This window comes from Chlamydotis macqueenii, chromosome 1 (assembly GCF_036417535.1).
Source record: "Chlamydotis macqueenii isolate bChlMac1 chromosome 1, bChlMac1.mat, whole genome shotgun sequence".
Lineage (NCBI taxonomy): Eukaryota > Metazoa > Chordata > Aves > Otidiformes > Otididae > Chlamydotis > Chlamydotis macqueenii.
Window position 1 is genome coordinate 81,969,156 of NC_141556.1, and position 13,326 is coordinate 81,982,481.

General features: G+C 42.1%; 1 protein-coding gene across 1 annotated transcript in view; it reads left to right on the forward strand.

Moving 5' to 3' along the window:
* VWF (von Willebrand factor) overlaps nucleotides 1–13,326 on the forward strand; it is a 139,897-nt gene that overhangs the window by 28,987 nt on the left and 97,584 nt on the right. Inside the window, exons 13-18 of the mRNA XM_086758341.1 lie at nucleotides 597–697; nucleotides 3,747–3,942; nucleotides 4,557–4,772; nucleotides 10,639–10,879; nucleotides 11,675–11,769; nucleotides 13,073–13,233. Of these exons, the coding sequence (XP_086614467.1) occupies nucleotides 597–697; nucleotides 3,747–3,942; nucleotides 4,557–4,772; nucleotides 10,639–10,879; nucleotides 11,675–11,769; nucleotides 13,073–13,233 (1,010 nt within the window). The remainder of the gene's footprint in view (nucleotides 1–596; nucleotides 698–3,746; nucleotides 3,943–4,556; nucleotides 4,773–10,638; nucleotides 10,880–11,674; nucleotides 11,770–13,072; nucleotides 13,234–13,326) is intronic.

Below are 13,326 nucleotides of genomic sequence, written 5' to 3' on the forward strand. Positions count from 1 at the left end.
CTCTGGCCAGCCACTGAAGGGGTCATATGTACTAGTGTTTTCTGGCACGTCTTAGCCAAGTTCAATCAAAAAATGTTTTCAATACCAAATTCTCACTGGCAGCCTCTTCTAGAAGCTCCGTTATTCCAGCTTCTCTCCTGTAGCCGACACATCTTGACTTAGCTCTTCTAAAATCAGGAGAATTGAGCTGGTGTGGATTTGAGATAATTAATCTTGAAAACCACTGTTGGTCTATGCTTTTTAAAACTGTTGTTATTTTTTTTTTATCCAGAAGCTTGAAGTCCATCCAGTTATCTGGCAAAATGTCACAGTTAATGCCTGAGGTTTTGCAGAATGCACATATACCCTCTTCTAGGGCTCCTGAGTGCCTTAAAGCAGAACCTATGGACAAGTTCATGCAGCTACAAGCCACTGAGTAGGCACAAAGCTTGGGAAGTGTGATGTGGGCATTGCTGGCACCCCTTGCTTTGGGAGACCTGTGTGCCCCCTGCTCTGTGGCACCTACTCTGTTGGCCTGTTCAGCTCGACACAGCAGTCCAAGGCAATGAAGCACTGCATCCTGGCTTGGCTGACTGAGACTTTGTGGTTGTCTTAAGGTGCCCTCCGTATCCAGCGCACAGTGAGGACTTCAGTTCGCCTTACCTATGGAGAAGATTTGCAGATTGACTGGGATGGTCATGGTGTACTCCTAGTGAAGGTACTCTTTCTTTCTGTCTCTTTTATTTCTGTCTTTTTGCCCCCTCTCTCATCCCACCCAAACATGTACAAAGATTTTTCTTGTCTGAAGTGAGAAATTGTTTTCTGTTGCATGTTAGAAATTCCATTCTCTTTTGCTACCCCCGGAGCAATATACAGGTCCTTTTGTATTCCAGAAACAAATGTTTTCATCCTACAGCAGCTTGGTAGCTTTTTTTTCCTGTCTTTTTTTTTTTTTTTTTTTTTTGTGCAAGGATAGCCATTATTAACCATGAATAGTTTTGTGTTTTGTTCAGCAGATACCTTCCAAACTGAATTTTGACTTTCATTTGCTTTGACTGTCCTGTCTATAGCAATGGATTTGTATGACTTAAAATAAGGGAAGAATATAGCTCCAGGGACACAGTTACTCATAATTTCCAGGAAAAATCAATTAACTCATACAAGATATGTTGCATGCTCCCTCTACTATGAGGAATGTTTAAAGTCACCCTTGATTAACAATTAGGGTTTGTCTGTGCTGCAGACCGCAGCAAAATGTAGAAACACCCAAACTAGATTTAAAAGAACTGAGCTGTAAGGGAAGCAGTCTAACTGCAACAGCAGAAAGCTTTACATAAACCACTTTTTAGAATATTTTTTTTTGGGTGTGTGTTGTAAGCTCGAGAATGGGTTGTCACACAGAAGAGCCTGTGAGAGAAAGGGAGAAGATTATTGGCTGTGGAATGGTCTCCTAATAGCTGATAAACCATCACATCTTCTCCTGCTAAGCCATCTGTCGCCTTCTTTGCTTATACAAGAGGCTGTTCTCATTGGATTGGTAGGTCTCAGGGACTGCAAGTGTTGTCCCTCAGGGTGTATTCACTCCCGCAGGGATATGAGTCTGCCTGTAGCATTGCTTCCTGGTGTGATGACCTGCAGGCCATGGGCACTAAGTCAGGGCAATGTGCTCCCGTGTGATGCTGGGTGGCTGCAGACCTGCGCGCACCTGCTATGTTTGCATGGACTGGTGCTTAACCACAGTCCTGCTGCCTTTGAGCCCCACTTGTAACAGGGGCTCTGCAGCTGGGCCCCATGTGGGGTGGCTTTGCTCACTGAGAAGAGTTTTGCTAAGAGAGCCAGTTTTCCTTGGGTTACTGTTTCTACCAATCAGTAAATGCTGCTGTCTTTGAACCATGGCATTGCTTTTATGCTCTTTCCCCCTGCCCCAAAATCTGGCTTAAATGTCACATCTGGCACAGTGTAAGAGGTTCATGAAAGCTAGTTCAGAAGTGAATGTGAGAGTTGAAAAGACAACAGGGAGGAAGGGTCAAGGATAGCTTTAGAAAGCATCTATGGCTTTGTTGTTGTTTTCTTTTTTCAATCTGGCCTGTATCACTGGGCTCCTAGAAGCTGATTTTGAGCTGAGAATAATTCAATTCAGTCCTTTAGCACATCTCAGTAGTTTTGTCTTTCCTCAGTATTCAAAGTATTTTTCTGCCTGATCAGAGACCCATATAGCCTGGCAAATTCTTTCTTACAGTTAAAACAAATCTAATTTTATGCTCCAGAGCCTCTACCCATAAAAACAGTGGAAGTTTCTCCCATCGTCTGCATTTATTCAGTTCTGCTCTGAGCGCCTTCCCTTGCTGGGTATCTAAAGCATCTTTTTAATTGCTTTTGGAGAGTTAATTTATCCTGGATTTGTAGACTGACCTGTTGCCAAGTATTTCTGACAATTGGGGGAAGTGATACATTTCCATTACCTTGGCCAGACTTCTGGTAAAAATTCTTTCTGTGTTCCTCAAGAAGGCTCCCCTTTCTGTGACCGCTTGATCTTTGTGATTCAAGCTTCCACTCAAGTACTGGTGTTTCAAAAATATAGCAGAATTTGGATTTGTATGAGTCATTGTCTGCAGAGTATGTGGAAAAAGTAGCATCCTTGGCCATCGGAGTAATAATGCTACATATCCTCTAATAATTCATGGTTGTTCCTTTCGATGCTCCATATTTACTCTCTGACCACTATGTTTGAAGGGAAGGTAGTATTAGTTTATATTTTGGATAATGTTTTTATTTTTAATTATACAGATGACTAGTTTTCTTAAAAAATGTGTTTTTCTAGCTTTTTTGGTTCTGTTTCACTGGTTATTCCTGCCAACCTGACTAACGTAGCACTCTAGTAAGTCTACACAGAGAGCACCTGTAGCATTAAAGCACTGGGTCAAGCTCCCGAGGACAGCTGGTAGTACTTGTGATGTACCAGATCTCTACTCCTAATAGAAACTGACAGTTCCTACTAGATTAAAAGATACTGGTGCCTTTGTATTGCAGATGTTGCTTAGGAGATTTCCTCATGTTTACTTCCAAGTTTAGGGTCCCATTTCAGATGTCCCTTGATTTGCACTAAGAATAAGGCAAGGCGAAAAGTACATCTGGTCTGTGGGCTGTTTGCAATGCTGCTTTTAGTGCACCACAAGTTTCTCCAGGCAGGAGGAGGCTTTGTGAGGTAATGTAGCTTTAGTGGTAGTAGTCCCTTCTTTATTTTACTAATGATCCTTAATGTTAAGGGAAACAACTTCAATGTTGTCTATGTTTTGTGACAAAACAATCTGTTTAAACTTTCTTCACTTCAAATTTTCTTTTAAAATATGAAATAGTTTCTTTTCCCAAATTACTATAGCATTGGGAATATAACCATCTCACTATATTAAAAAAATGCAACTCCTACTGTTGCCCTGTTCACTTATGTGAGTGAAGGAAAAAAACAGGGAAATATTAAACCAGAGTCTTGATCGAGGCACAAAAGTAAGCCATTTTTTCTCTAGTCGCCTTCAGTTACCATCTGAAATTATCACTATACTATGCAAAAATTGTCCTGCTGCTACTAATAACATTATTTTGTTAGAAGCTTGAAAATGTAGTATGATTCAATTGTGTATATAGTATTTTAATGTGTATTTGAGAATTTCCTTGATTGCTAAAGTGTGTATCGTTCATTGTTTAGAAAATCTTGCTTTACAGTGGTGAACTATTCTGAAGGATGACCAGGCTAATGTTGTGTTCCTTAGCTGTCTCCAGTCTATTCCGAAAGGATGTGTGGGCTATGTGGAAATTACAATGGTAACCAAGGGGATGATTTCCTTACACCTTCTGGCATGGTGGAAGCTCTTCTGGAAGATTTTGGAAACTCCTGGAAGCTCAATGCAGATTGCCAAGACTTGTTAAAACAAGACAGTGATCCCTGCAATCTCAATCCTCGTTTAGGTACTGAACTCTATCCAAAATTAACATGTGCAGTGAACTGGGATCTTCCATTTTACATAACAATAAAATTTAAAAATAAATAAAAGAAAAATAAAGAGAAGAAGCTAGTGTTGCTTACACTACCGGTGGGGTGACTGTAATCTCTCCTCCATACTGCTTGTCTGTCCTGCTTAGACATGGGGAACAATTCTTAGAGCAATTTTCTTGTCCCAAGTGTTACAGCAACCTCTGTTTTCTGCGAGGAGCAAGCACAGAGAAAATTTTATGGCAGAGCCGGCACTGGTGATTCGTGAGTGTAGTGCAGCCTAGAAGGTTTAATTTTGCAAATATAAAAAGCAGTAGAAAGCAGAGGCCCTGCAAAAGGAATTACAGCACCAGAAATAGTGGCAGCAGAATATAAAAGCATTGGTTTTCCTTGATTTGTTTTACTAGTGAAACATTATTCTTTTAGTGGAGCTCATGACCTATGAGCTATGATGCTATCTATGCCTGCTGGATCCTGTTTTATTCTTCTGTGTGTGGGTTGTTTTTTTTAAGAAAGAAAAAGAAAATGGTTACTTTTCTTGAAAGCCACTGATTGATTCAGTGCAAGCATACCATTTTTCTCTTTTTAGCCAAATACGCTGAAGACTCCTGCTCAATTCTGATGTCTTCTGCATTTGAACCGTGTCACCATGAAGTCAGTCCCACTCCCTATGTGAAGAACTGCCGCTTTGATGTTTGCTCCTGCTCCAATGGCAAGGATTGCCTGTGCTCTGCTATTGCTAATTACGCAGCAGCCTGTGCTAGGAGAAGCGTCCTGGTCCAGTGGAGAGAACCTGGCTTCTGCCGTAAGTGAAATACTCCTAAAAACCGCTTATTTTCCTTGCCTCAAAGGAATTTCTTGGTAATGTCAGATGAGAAATCTAGAATGAGATTATTTCTGCGAGGTGCCAAATATTTCTTATGGAAGAATGATGAGAGAGTATATATTTCCTTCACTCCTAGCAAGGATGCAAAAACTGTTCACAGAGACTGCTCAGCACTGGTGGAGAGAAGCAGTCATCTGACATACTTGAGCAGAGCTTTTGCCTGGATTTCCATTTTCAGCTACTCACCTGGAAACATTCTGAATATCCCAGAATGAGAATCTCCAAGTAATTTGCAGTTATGTATGAATTGCTTTTTTGGTACCTCCTTCTTTCAAGGCCCAGGCTTCCCAGTTCCTGACTTTGTCAGTGATTCCTGACTTTAGGTGAAGTTGAGGGTATGGAGGAAGCACAAAGGCAGGTACTCAATCAAGTGATATCATAGAACAGAATCATACAACTGCAGACAAACTTATATCCGAAGGGACATCTGGCAGTCTTCTGGTACTGCTCATAGCAGGGCTAACTTACAGCATATTGCCTGGGGTCTTGTCCAGACAAGTTTTTAATATCTCCAGGGATGGAGATCCCACAATCTCTCTGGCATCTATCTCTCTTAGCAGTTTTATTATCACCCTGTCAGTGCAGAGGTCTGAGATCTATGATAGATCTCATTTTTGTGTACGCCATTCAGCTAATGGGTGAACATTGTTTTGTTAACCATATATGAGCTCCTTTCCTTCTTCTCCTTGTAAACTGTAGTATGATGTGGCAGCTAGTTCAAGATGAGAACCTGAACCTTGATCAACAGGCCATGGGTGGCACCACTGAGTAAGGCAAACAAAAGCTTTGTCTGTGGCATTTTGTGTAGACATTTAACTTCTATAAGAGTCAGTAAGAGCTGAGTTTTGAATTCCCCTGAGGATTGTTTGCAGGATGCCACCTGTAATAAGTGGCAACTCTGGTTAAAAAGCTTACAGTCTAAGAGATGAGATGTTGCAAGAGGATAGAATGAAAATTCAGGCTGCAGGTTTGAGTTACAGAGGAGGCATAACAGAAAGAATAGGATGTTTTTTGCACAGATCAGTCCGGTGCAAGATTAATAGACAAACTGCTAAGAAGTTGGAGCAGAAGCAGCCAACATTTTATTTCTTTTCTTTCTTTGTTAGGTCAATGTGGTAGGAAAAAATTCATTGCAATGGAATTTTGATGGAACATGAGCACACTTTTCCCAATAAATATTTGTGAAAAGACTATTTTTCCATTTTCCTGAGCAAATTTGCTGTTAAGGAAAGAGGGGAAATTAAAATTTTTGGGAAAAGCATGTATGCTTGGCAGCCCTCCAGACCTGTTCTGCTGCTTCTTCCCGAACAGGAGGTGGAAAAACATTTATAAACTGAGTGTGTAGAAACTGGAAGAAAGAGAGGTCACTGGCCTTCCACCTGGTAGGGTCTGTACTGGTAAGGTCAGTGACTACAGCTTCTGCGGGCTGGAGAGTATTTACTGCGAATAAGAACAAAAACAATTTATGTTAAACTGCTGCATGGTTTCATAATATTTTACCTAATTTATATAAATGTTCAGATAGTGGAACAGTAATGTAATAAAAATCCTTTTAAAAATGTGCAGGTCTGGAGGCTGAAAGAAAGAGCAGCTATAATGCACCATCGTTCTTTCTGTAATTGAACAAGTCAATTTTCACAATTAATCTTTAATAGTGCAGAGCTGCTTCCTCCTCTCTGTGCATTACAGAGTGCTTTATGCTCTCATAAAGCGATGATTTCCCTGATTGCAGATCCATCAGCACCCATTAAATAATCCTGGTGCCCCAGACATCTCCTGTCACATGAAGGAGAACAATCCCTCTTTTAATGGGCGTGAGACGTGAATGTGCAGGTTGCGTAATTTGTGCTGATGGGTCAGTGCACCAAACACGTCCTCCTCTTCTGCCTTGGTCAACGGAGATTCAGTTTCTTGGGAAATGACTTGACAGAACCGGTTTGCTTGATTTGAAGTGAATAAGTGGCAGGGAGGTGAGTCATTAGTGTAGCACAGCATTTCTGCTGCATGTCAAACTAACAAGCGCATTCATCTCCCACGTCTTTGAAATTATTTTAGTTGAAGTTTGATTGTTTAAGAGCTGACTCCTACCCTTGCAGCCCACAGTGAATAAGCAACAGAGTGAATCCCTTCATGCTATGTGGAAGGAGCAGAAAGGCCGTACTGTGAAGGGCTGTCCCTCCAATGCACATACATGTAAAAAAAAAGGGTAAAAAAAAAATGGCTGGATTGTTGGGCCCAAAGAGTGGCAAATGGAGTTAAATCCAGTTGGTGGTCAGTCACAAGTGGTGTTCTCCAGGGCTCAGTATTGTGGCCAGCTCTGTTTAATATCTTCACCAATGATCTGGATGATCCGGGTGGAGTGTACCCTTGGTCAGTTTGCAGACAACACCAGGTTTGGCAGGAGTGTCGATCTGCTTGAGGGTAGAAAGGCTCTACAGAGGGATCTGGACAGGTTGGACCGATGGGCCGAGGACAGTTGTATGAGGTTCAACAAGGCCAAGTGCTGGGTCCTGCAATGATACAGGCTTGGGGAAGAGTGACTAGAAAGCTGTGTGGTGGAAAAGGACCTGGGTTGTTGGTTGACAGCCAGCTGAATATGAGCCAGCAGTGTGCCCAGGTGGCTAAGAAGGCCAATAGCATCCTGATTTGTATAATGAATAGTGTGGCCAGCAGAACTAGGGAAGTGATTGTCCTTTTGTAGTCAGTGAGGCCATGCCTCAAATATTGTGCTTGGTTTTGGGCCCCTCACTACAGGAAAGACATCATAGTGCTGGAGCACATCCAGAGAAGGGCAATGAAGCTGGTGAAGGGTCTAGAGAGCAAGTCTTATGAGGGTGGCTGAGGGAAATGGGGTTGTTTAGCCTGGAGAAAAGGAGAATGGAGGGGGGAGATCTTATTGCTCTCTACAGCTGCATGAAAGAAGGTTGTAGACAGGTGGGTGTTGATCTCTTCTAGCAAGTGATAGGACAAGAGGAAACAGCCTCAAGTTGTGCCAGAGGAGATTTAGATTGGATATTAGGAAAAATTTCTTCACTGAAGGGGTTGTCAAGCACTGGAACAGGCTGCCCAGGGAGGTGGTTGAGTCACCACACCTGGAGGTATTTAAAAGACATATAGACGCGGCACTTAGGGACATGGTTTAGTGGTGGACTTGGCAGTGTTAGGTTTATGGTTGGACTTGATGATCTTAAGGGTCTTTTCCAACCTAAAGGATTCTATGATTCTGTGTCTCGTATGTGTATATATGTATTGTTTTTTGGCAAAGGGCATCAGTCAACAGGTCTCTAGATCTTTCTTCAGGTTTTAGGACCCGTTGATAAGCCCACTGTTTTCCTTAATGTGGTGGTGGTGGGATAATTTATTGTCTTTGCATAGCTTCTGCAAGAGGATTTGTAGGGGGTAGATCTAGGAGTGCTGGAGTGGGAAGCAGGGAATTAAGGACAGGCTCTGAGCAGCATGTAAGGATGGCTACATTGCACAGTGGGGTTCAGCATGCTGGACGATGCTGGTGGAGCAGCTGTGTTAAATCTAGTCCTGACAGGGTGCATCTTTGTCCAGAGCTTCTGACCTAGATGTGATTGCATTTTCATCTTACACTACTTGACAAACTGGTCAGGATTTATGCGTCTTTCACTCTAGGTTGAAAACCCATCCACAAGAAGCTGGATGAACTATCTGATGGATACACATTTTTCCAGTGCTTTCCCACTCTTTCCCACCTTATCCCTGGGACAGGCTGAGCTTCAGAGCACAACAGTGAGCTGTTTCAGTTTTATAACAGGCATCCATAGAGACTAGATGGATCTCGCCTTTTCCTCTTATTTTCCTGGCAATAACGGGATGGTGTTTAAGTGACATTGTATTACAAATGCCTGTATTACAGGCAACAGTCTCCTCCCAGGTCAGTAAATCTTGCCTTTTTGTTGTTAAAAACAGATAATGCTGAGAGGTGATGGAGCAGTGGATTAGGACTTGGAGTGTGAACATAGCATTAGGTAGCATAGCTGGAAAAATGGGGGATGTTTCTAGAATCTTAATAAGTGCATAGGCAGGTAAGATGAGTTACAAAGCTTCATCTAAAAAAAGAGATCCACTGCAAACTTGTCCCTATGGGCAGGGAGTATCACCACTGACTAGAAAGTAGGGCAGGATATTGGGTTTAGTTATCCTATCCTTTTTGAATCTTGAAACTCTAGTAAACTGGTGTACCCACGTGAAATCTACCAAACTGGTTCCTTGTTTCCAGAAGTTCCTGTGTAGCAAATCGTAGTTTTGGCTGAGGTTTTGTGGTTCTCATGTTTATACATGCCTTCAGTGATGAAAGTTACTTTTAAAATGTCCCTCAGCCCTGGGCTGTGCCTATTCAGAATTTGATTTACTGCAAAGATCATGTTTATGTAAATTAGAAGCACTGTTCTGTGAATAGCTGCCAAAGACTCCTATAACTGTGAGTGAATCTATCAGCTATTTATTTCTGGGTTAGGTGGTGTTTGTCTACTGTGTTGATGAGCACACATAAATTTCTTGAGCTGTGTTGTGAAAGGCATGTTGAATAGTTTGGACACATGTCCCAAACTTGGGAGATCTTTGCTCTGGAGAAGGTTTTGAGTCACTTTAGGTGCCTCTGGGCTGGATCCTCAACTTAAGGGTTTATGCTCCTGTGTATGGGTACCTCCACAGAAGTGAGGAGATGTTGGCACAACCGTGCCTCTCCTCAGTAAGTAGATGTAATTCTTCATTTCAGAAGAATTTTGTGAAGGTAAGCATTAGGTGTTGGTTAGCATGTAGGACTTGCTTTGTTAGCCTCAATGTTGGTTCACCTCACACAGCAGCTAGCAGCTGTGTGAGGCTGCAGGGCTGTAGCATTTGCACTTCTATCGCAGTGCAAATGTGCCAACTATTATGTGCAGCTGCTTCCCCTCACCTCTCTCCCCATCCATTTACAACCCTGGCCGTTTGCTTTGGAAGGTTGCTACAAAAGACAAGTTTTGTAAACCCTGGTTATCAGGAGGCCTGTTAAAAGCCTGTGGTGATGCTAACCTGTTTTCTAATCTTCTGAAATATGTTGTCGTAGCTGCCACCTAGTGCCGATGCCGATGGATGCCGAGGAGGTTGCTTCAAAATCAGCACTGTAGAACTAAGTGGAAGTTTTACAAACAAAGAAGGCAAAACGGCTCCAAAGGCCATAATTAGGCCTCCATAAAAATTAATTGATCATCAAAAATCGTTAGTACCCAAGGTTTGGCTCCACAGTCACTACATGACTTCATTGTTTGCACCTCTTTCCACAGAAATCGCTGAGAGCTTCTGGAATGTGAGGCTTTAAATGATTGCAGCACCTGCTTATCAAGGCAGAAACCTACATTTCTACTTATTTTGACCAAATTATCCCTAACCATGTTGCAAAGGATGAGAAATGTGAATGCGTACATGACATTTGTAGTGCTCCTAACTTGTAGATCCAAGTAATAACAGAGGTTGGACACAGCCTGTGTTTTTCATTCTAGATGAAATTTTGTGGATGGCTTTCCATTGCATGGGTTGCAATCCAATCCCAACGTTTACTGGGAACTGCACGTAGTAAGGTTTTGCTTGTGTATATATGTGCCTTAGGCTTCACTGGTGCTGCAGGGTTAAGGAAAGACAGTGTAATAATACCTCCCTTGATGAGTAAATTGAGTCAATACATTTTAATCCCCAGCTTCCTAGTCTGGTTTAGGCAGCTTTTCTTTTAGTTGGCTTTGGATCAAATGCCAGTCTCCCTGATGTGCACATCATCCAACAGCAATGACCTGTCCTGAAGGCCAAGTGTACCAGCAGTGTGGGATGCCGTGCAACCAGACCTGCAGATCTCTGTCCTACCCCGATGAGGACTGTGATGAACTCTGTGTGGAAGGATGCTACTGTCCCCCCGGGCACTATCTGGATGAGCATGAGCAGTGTGTGCCAAAGTCCCACTGCTCTTGTTACTATGACGGTGAGATCTTCCAGCCAGAGGACATCTTTTCAGATCATTACACCATGTGGTAAGCGCAATGTTTGTAACTCATCCATACGTGCTGTGTCTCAGAAATTTTTGGATAGCGTCAGTGGTTAACTGGTTCAGTTCCTCAGTTCCTTTACCTCCACTGAAACTAGTTTAACAGACGGGAAGACTTTGGCTCCAACAAACCAAATGGTGAGTTCTGCTATTGCATCTCTATCCATCTAATTTTAAATGCCAGCTTAGTCAGAAAACAGGACTAAGACCTGTTCCATGAAGGCTTTCTGCCAGTCTGAAATGGAGTTTAATTACTTACAATAGCTACTTTGTAGGCTTTTAAAATGTCACTATAATGTACTGCGATAAATTTCTTCAATGTTAAAGCCTAATTACCTCTACCAAAGATACAACTATTAAAAAGCGTTTCTAATTGTTAAATTGAGTAGCAGTACACTGAGAGTAGGAACGTAATTGCTAGGTGGCTCCTGGCAAGCCCAGTTTTGGGAACACTATCTTCTTTCTCCTCTACCACAGAAGTCATAAGTTGCAGGCACTAAATGGTCCCTTACCTCTCTCCGCAGCAGACCTGACTCTTCCCCAGCTTTATGCTTGTGCAGATGCATTGGATTCAGCGGGACAGGGCTAGCATACAGCTATCTTAAAGAAGGTCTATGTTTAAGGTTGCTAAGCACAGTGGATGGAGAGCAACAGATCAGCCCCATAGGAGGTGTCATTTTGGTACTCTGACAAGTTCTCCTGTCAGCCTGTCTGAAAACAGCAGCATTAGTGAAAGTTAAATGTTGCTTCGTTAAATATAAGCTCTATCTGTTTTTCTTAGCTATTGTGAAAATGGTTTCATGCACTGCAGTACAAACAGAGTTCCTGGTGCCTTCCTGCCAGATGTTTTCGCTGATGAGAGGCCATCTGCCAGAAGTTAGTATGCTTTAAAAAATTAATATTTTTTTTTTCTGATTTTTTTTTTTTTTTTCTATCCTCAGTCTTTTGATAATCCAGAATAGGGAAGAAGTACCAGAGGTTGCAGTGGCTGGTGATGTTGTGTCTTTTGCTAACCTTTTTCTTTGTTACAGGATAAAACCAAAACTTTTGTGGGAGGGGGTAGGTCTCATTGTGTCCCACCTTTCAAAATTATAGCTAGGCACTGCAGTCTCTCTTTAGTTGAAGAGGTTAAGGGGTACTTGGTGGTGATATGAGGCCCCCAGTTGCTATTTGAGGATCACAACAACATCAGTAACTAGCGAGCTTTGTACCTCCTGCTTCTGACTAGCAGGTTGCAAGCTCTCCTTTCCAGTGCAGACAGCTTTTTGTGGCTTGAAGGTTAGAGTACTACCGGGCACTGAGTGTGTCCTCCATCTGCCATGCATCTCACCATAAAACCTCCTGGAGACTGACAACTACTTTGCAGAGCTAGGCACTGCATTGGAGAATAGGACATCAGTTGTCCTGGATTTTTTTGAGGTTCCCCACTGATATATGGATGGAGCTTACAGAATTGTGATGGTAGAGGGGATCTTGGTAGATCACCAGTAACAGTGTCACTGATTAGCCCCCGCTGTCCTTCAGGTAAAGCCTTCTAGGTATGTATCTCACAAACTCTTGCTGTAATGTTGTTAAGACATAATTTTCCTGATATTAGTGCGTTAAGACTTACAAAACCTCAGAGAGGCACATTTCTAGCATTGCTTGAGACAATAACCTGGGAAATTCTTGGGAAATTCTGTTCTTCTTTCAGAACCTGAGTTCTCAAAGAGTTTGCAAACTTTGTATTTAAACTAAGGGCGTTGTTACTAACAGTCACCAATGTAGTTATACTCAGTGTTGGAAGTGAGTCTAAATACAATAATATAGGGTGCTGTTGTTTCTCAGAACATGGATTTTGTGCTGGCATTGGTAGTGTACACTGCCTACAGGTTGAAATATATTTCACACTAAAGAGTGTTCGTGGCCCTCGTGCAATCTGGAATTGAATTCTTGTGCAGCTTCTTTTGCTTCCTTATTAGAATACATGCTTTCGTGACAGCCTAACTGAGGTCACTTCACTGAGAAGTGGTGACTGTTACCTTTACAATGTCATGGATAGTGGTGCAGTAGCATTGCTCCATTCTGTAATGCTAAATTAGTTTTCTAATGAAAATACTGATCCATCCTTTAGAAAAATACTGTGCTAACAATACTTGAGTTCTAATTGCAACTTTTGTAAATTTATTTTTTTTTAAAGTAAAAAGGAGCTTGACATGCAGATCCTCAATGGAAAAATTTGTCTGTCCTGCAAACAACCCAAGAGCTGAAGGGCTGGAGTGTGCCAAGACTTGCCAGAACTACGACTTGGAGTGCATCAGCCATGGCTGCATATCTGGATGCCTCTGTCCAAAAGGGATGGTAAGCAGACTTAACTGAAACAAAGAGAAGCAGGTCCTCTTTGCTTTCTTGCCTTCATTTTTTTCCTACCAGCAGTCTTCTTGCAAGTTGGAA